Source organism: Heterocephalus glaber, unplaced genomic scaffold, assembly GCF_053883595.1.
Source record: "Heterocephalus glaber isolate CG9 unplaced genomic scaffold, H.glaber_assembly_v1.0 deba00001553, whole genome shotgun sequence".
NCBI classification, from domain to species: Eukaryota; Metazoa; Chordata; class Mammalia; order Rodentia; family Bathyergidae; genus Heterocephalus; species Heterocephalus glaber.
This window is the reverse complement of record NW_028258344.1, coordinates 13675800-13681799: the sequence shown is the minus strand read 5'-3', so window position 1 is coordinate 13681799 and position 6000 is coordinate 13675800. Positions and strand designations below refer to the sequence as shown.

Below are 6000 nucleotides of genomic sequence, written 5' to 3'. Positions count from 1 at the left end.
ATAGACAGTTCTTTGAAAATAAACAATTCTTTTTGTCTATAACGAGATGTATTATATTCTAATACAGGTAATTTATAAATGCAATTTTTTTAAAAAAAGTTTCCACTCTTTTTTTGTTTGTGTACAATTTACGAAACTATTCTAAAAGCAGAATATATGTGCAGAAGTCTGCAAAGAGTGCAAATTTAGGATATGGTAAATGCTTTACAAGTTACTTTCAAAAAAAAATGTCTGCCACAACTGGGCCTTTACATTGTTGTCTTTTTTAATCAAAATATTTTTGATTCCAACCTTCCTTCCACCACCCAAAACTATAAAGCATTTTTAATGAGTTGAAATTAAGGAGAACTATATATACTAGAAAAAAAGAGGAGAAAGTTCTATTAGTTTGAAGTTTCAGACTCCCCCCCAAACCAGAACCAGTGTCTTGGTAAAGGCAAGGCTGGGACCTTGGACAGAGTATGAGTATGTGCAGGTGACATCCCTGAGGATTCTGAGCTTCAGTAGGCTGTGAGTGCTCCAGCTGCATAACTCACTGAGCTGTCTTGCCAGTTTCTACACTGGTTAGACTGTGCATAATTCAAAAAGGAAAAGCTCATATTCACTCCATTCTTCTGGAGCTGTGGGATAGCATTTAACAACACCCCAATGGGACATCTTCCACATACAGCATTACAGTATTTCTTCAAGGAATTTCTAAAGGATACAGGATCTAATTGCTCTATAATACTCATACACATTTTGTCTAGATGTTCAATGGATCTATAAATCTCCCTCTGGGATTCATCATAGTAACAATAACAGAACCTTTGACCCCAGTGGAGAAATCAGAAAAAACCACAAAGACATTACTAGGATCTGCTAGATATTTACTAAAGAGTTTTCTGAATTCCTGTTCTTTTGACTCACTTAGAGCTCCAACCAGTGCAGGAATAATGGTAAACTCATCCTTATGGCTTTCCATGGGTTTAGCTGTGTAAGGCAAATGCATTTCAACACTGTGTTCATCTTCATCTGTCTGCAGAGGCATATGTTTGAACATTCCTGTCTTCTATAGCTCTCCATAAATCTTTTGGTCAATACACAGGTCATACAGAGGTGTCCTATATATATGCACACTGGACAGTGCACAGTGAGAGAGGGGCACATGATGCGAAGGCCTGAGGATGAAAATTGTCTGTGTACCAGGTGGATCCACTTGTTTGTAAGCATGGGCAGCACAAGACCCACAGTATGTATACCCTGTATGAGGTGCAATAATGGCTCTAACAGGTCTTTTTGTAGATTGTGCTGGTGAAAGCCAACCTTCTAGATGTGTATTCAGCTCCAGGCCTGTTAGCAGTAGTTGCAAATCCAGTCATCACAATTCTTTTGTAACCCACAGCAAATGTGAGGCTGTGTATCAGTTCCCCGCGTGACTGGCTTCACGGTTGGATATCTTGGTGCTTTGCCCAAAAATAAACAACTCTTATTTATTGTAGACTGAATATATTATCTACAACTTGGGTGAAAACAGTCCTGCCTTTATTAGTTTGCAATCTAAGTGATTCTATTTAATTGATTGGTAGTAAAAATCTTAGTCACCTCTTTCTCTCTTAATTTTTTTTTCAACTGTAGTGTCTTACACAGTTGAAATGTAAAATAAGGCAGTTAGTTACTGTCCATGCCCAATCCAAGCTGTACTTTCTCAGTGTATTGCAGTATATTGTTGATAGGCCTGGCTACATGGTACCGCTTTCAGAAATGGCCCTTACACAGTCTGACAATATTGGCCCTCTATGCTTTCCTCTCTCTCTCTCTCTCTCTCTCTCTCTCTCTCTCTCTCTCTCATCAACTATACTTCTCCTCTCAAGACTAAATTAAAAAATATCACATGCTTGTGCTCCTAAAACCCTAATTCTTAATGTTTAACCCTTTTAGACTGTACATGCATTTCCCCATACTTGCTCTCTACCCCACCACCAACAAATAAATACCCAGACAACACCAGCTCTGGCAGTAACCTGGCAGCATCTGGTTTCTTGTAGATTGAGATTCTCTATTCTATGGCCCACACTAAACACACAAATCCCAAGGGCTGGAAATTTAAGTCTTCAACAACACAGAATCTAATAAATATATAGGAATATATATACTTATTTCCTGATTGATCAATGATATTTGTAACCTCTGGCACCTAAGACTCATGCCAACCCTTCTGGAGGAAACTACCTTTTCCTACTGGCTAGTCACTTACCATCCTCAGAGTTGTTCCATATCTGCGTCGGTGGATTTTCCACTGACTTCTTCCTATGTAAATATGATGGAGGGCATAAGTCAGCCATTCACATGGTACTTTTTTGTTTCATTCTAGTTTTTTTTTGAATTCTATTTGTTTCAGTTATTCTTTCTATGAGATTCTGTCATTATGCCATGCACTGTATCTGATCTCCAAAGTTTATTTTTTTTTATATCCACATCCTCTAAAGATCCCATCTTGGCCTGACACATAAAGCAAATTATTATATTGGTCACATCCTTGTCTCCCTCTGATTATACCACACTGGACCTCCTGGCACCATGAATCAGTTTGGCCCCATGGTCAGACTGACCACAAACCAAACAGTATATTTTTCTCCCGTTTGGCTTCTCTAACTGATCACACAGCATATGCAGATCTTAAATACAAATTTTAACCATGTTTGGAGGTCAAGAAAGAACTATGGGAAAAAGTTTTCTGTAATGAGGCCACTAGAAAATTATCCCTTTAGGAAAAAAATGAATAGTCATGCTCTTTGCTATTTTTCTGCTTCTCCACTTAGAAATATTTTGTGCTAGCAGACTTAGAGTAAGAAACAAAAAGACTATTTCAAAATGTTTTCCCTCAAATCACTACTTTTCCTGAAGTGAAATCACTCAGTAGTTCCCACCTTTTGGTCCTTTCCTCCTTGTGACACATAGGCATCTCTTGCATTTGGCTGTGATAGACATAACTGAGCAAATCTACTTTGCTCAATGTGATGGAATTAGACATGGATGAAAGCAATTTTCCCGAAAGCAAAGGATGTGGATGAGAAGCACCCTGAAACATTAATTTTCGCTGTGCAAATGGACTGAAGAATTGGTCGGGGAAGGAGTCAGAAGTGATTTCTCCTGAAGTGACATCTTGGTGGAGAAGGGCTTGAAAGGCAAAGCAATGGAGGACTTTGAGGCCAATAAAATCTTAATCTGTAATGAACACAATCCCCCTTCAAAGACCTGGATTTTCTTATAATTTCATGTGGAACAGTCATATTAAAAGGAGAGCTAACATTTGTTGATCATTTAATATAGTACAGTCCACCATCTCTCTAATCATTATGACAATCTGTTGTAAGTATTACTGTTTATTATTTTGTATGATGAATATTGGGCTGAGGAATGTTAAGGCTACATTGCTAGTGGTACAACCAAAATTCAGACTTAGATATGGGATGACGAACTTGCTAGGCAATATGACTCTACCATACCAAACAAAATGAACATAACACTATAACATAACAAATAATACATGTATGTGTTATTAAAATTAATATTTATCTGAAATTATATATTATTTCTTATTTTATAAGTGTTATTATCTACAGAAAACAAGACTAGCTAATTGAAAAAGCTAGTTGGAAAATTAAACAAATATTTTGAAGAAAATATAATAGTATTCATAATGATTTTCATACCCACAACACCAGGAAATTTCTGACATGGTTTTTTAAAAGTTTTTTGGTACCGGGGCTTAAACTTGGGACCTTTTGCTTGCAAGGCAGGTGCCAGAACAACTGAGCTAAATCCCCAGCCCAACGTTAGAACATTTCTATTTGTTTCCTCTGCCAGTAACACATCTCTGAACTGCTTGCAGCATAGAACATTTTTCCTTCCTTTATGCAGTGGTAAAATTGAATGCTGTAGAAGAAAAATGCACTTGGACTTTTACCTTCTCTGTGTTGATCAAGTACAGAATACACTGTTTTGTGGAATGCTTCCAATATAGAAAAAAACTACAATGGCCTCTCATCAAAAGCATTTGAGCATGGAATATTTAATATTTAATCTGATTGCAGTATCAGGTGTTTAGACTTGTGTAAAATTAGTTTTCAGATTTCACTGTTCAACTGTGTGGTATCTATATCCTTTTTTGTTAGACCAACTCTTTCCTGATGGAATGTTTTGCATCTAGAAATTCATCATACAGACTCTTCTGTCTGTTCTTCTCTCCTTATCACTTTTATGTGTTAGGAGCCACATTGAATGTAAGACCAAAGTTACACTTCTGTTTTTCAGGGAAATGGTTTTAAATTATATGGATAACTAGAACTTATAAAATTGGAGTTATATTAAAGAAATTATGAAATTATTCTTTATTCTAGCTGTTCCTTGCCAGTGATTTTTTTTTGAGTTCTAAAGGTATCTATTTTCCTCAAAACAAGTAATTTATTTTCTTGTTGAATTTAGGCACTTCAGGGTATACCAAAAATGTAGTCTGTCCATTCTATTTTAAGCTCCTTGTGCTCTCTTCAGAAATCAACAATTTTGAAATTTCAACATATAAATTTATATTTCATTACAGTCTTTTTCCACATTCTCATTTTCAATATATTTTTCAATTAAAGGAGGACATTCTTCTTGTCCCATATTTTGAAAATATAATTTTGCAGTAGGTCTACACTTTAATCTCTTTTCTGTGTCCTGCAGCAGAGATAGCTATCCTGTAGCTACATGCCCAATAAGGCTATCTGCTTCCATTTCTAAAAAGGTCAAAATTTTATTAATTGCTTCTACACATACTGAAGAAACTGAAAAGTGGTCAGAAACTTGCATTGCATATATTTTAATATCACAGTAAGCAACCCACACCTCTGTTCTAGCAGTGTTGTGTGTAAAGTATATAGGACATGATAAACAAGATTTAAAAAATTTTTGAGCAGGAAATTTATAGACTGCATTGAAATTTCCAAAATTTACATTTGTGCTACCTAATGAATATGCATAGATGAACAAAGATGAGTTTATATTCAAACAAGGCATGAGTCTTTTGTTTCATGTTTTTTGGCTATTTCACTAAACCTTTTATAGAAATCAAGCATATGATTTGAGACTCCATCAAAATACCTATAAAATCAAAGAACACTTTTAAAGAAGTTGCTATGGCCTGAGTACCCCATATACTATGTTGTACTGTAGAAACCGTATGTGTTGGTGATACCTGTGGGAATCTGAGCCATGCTAGAAAGGGCTAACATATTTGTTATTAAAATATTCCTTTTTGTTTGCCAAGAGAGGTATTTTTAATTGTATTTTATACAAACCAGCAAATATAATCTTGGTATTATAATCAATTGAAAGCTACAATAATCTGGGTTTTTTTTCCCTCATTAGGTTTATTGGTACATTTTAGTTATAAAATACAGTTACACTCATCATTGGGATCTTGTACCATTACATGGGTATCTTGGTTTTTATTTTTCCCCCATTCCCCTGCCCTCCCTTCACCCTCTCTATCCTTCCCTATTTGCAAAGACTTTGTTTCCATTATTTTTCCTTTTCTCATATTATTTCTTTTCCATTCTTTCCTTTCCCCTAACCCTCCCACTTCCCCTGCTCCTTTAGACCTTTTATTCCTATTACACAATATCAATTATACATTTTAAAAATTACAATATCATGATCTAGGAGACATTACTACAGATTTTACAGAATTTAAAAGGATATAGAAAGCATATTACAAAAAACTTTTTTGAAATAAACTTGACAACTTCTAAGAAGTACCTTGGAAGACAAATTAATGAAACTAACTCTGGAGGAAATATAAAACTTGAATAGCATCTATTAAAGAAAGTATATTCCTAGCTTGAAAACCTACCTATATGACAACAGCAGGCTTATAAACATTTTAACTGATAAATTATATCAAACAATTAAAGTAGAAAAAAGAAGGAACACTTCTCCCCTCATTTTAGGAAATCAACCTTGTGCTAATCCTAAAAC

General features: G+C 35.2%; 1 protein-coding gene across 1 annotated transcript; it reads right to left on the bottom strand.

The window, feature by feature from the left end:
- Window positions 1-500: 500 nt before the first annotated feature.
- LOC101697317 (protein MEMO1-like) lies at window positions 501-1242 on the bottom strand. The gene is made up of 2 exons (XM_087190598.1): window positions 959-1242; window positions 501-816 (listed from the first exon to the last, which is right to left on the bottom strand). Exons 1-2 carry the CDS (start codon window positions 1210-1212, stop codon window positions 501-503), a joined length of 570 nt encoding a protein of 189 aa, XP_087046724.1. The 5' UTR covers window positions 1213-1242.
- Between the last annotated feature and the right edge of the window lie 4758 nt (window positions 1243-6000).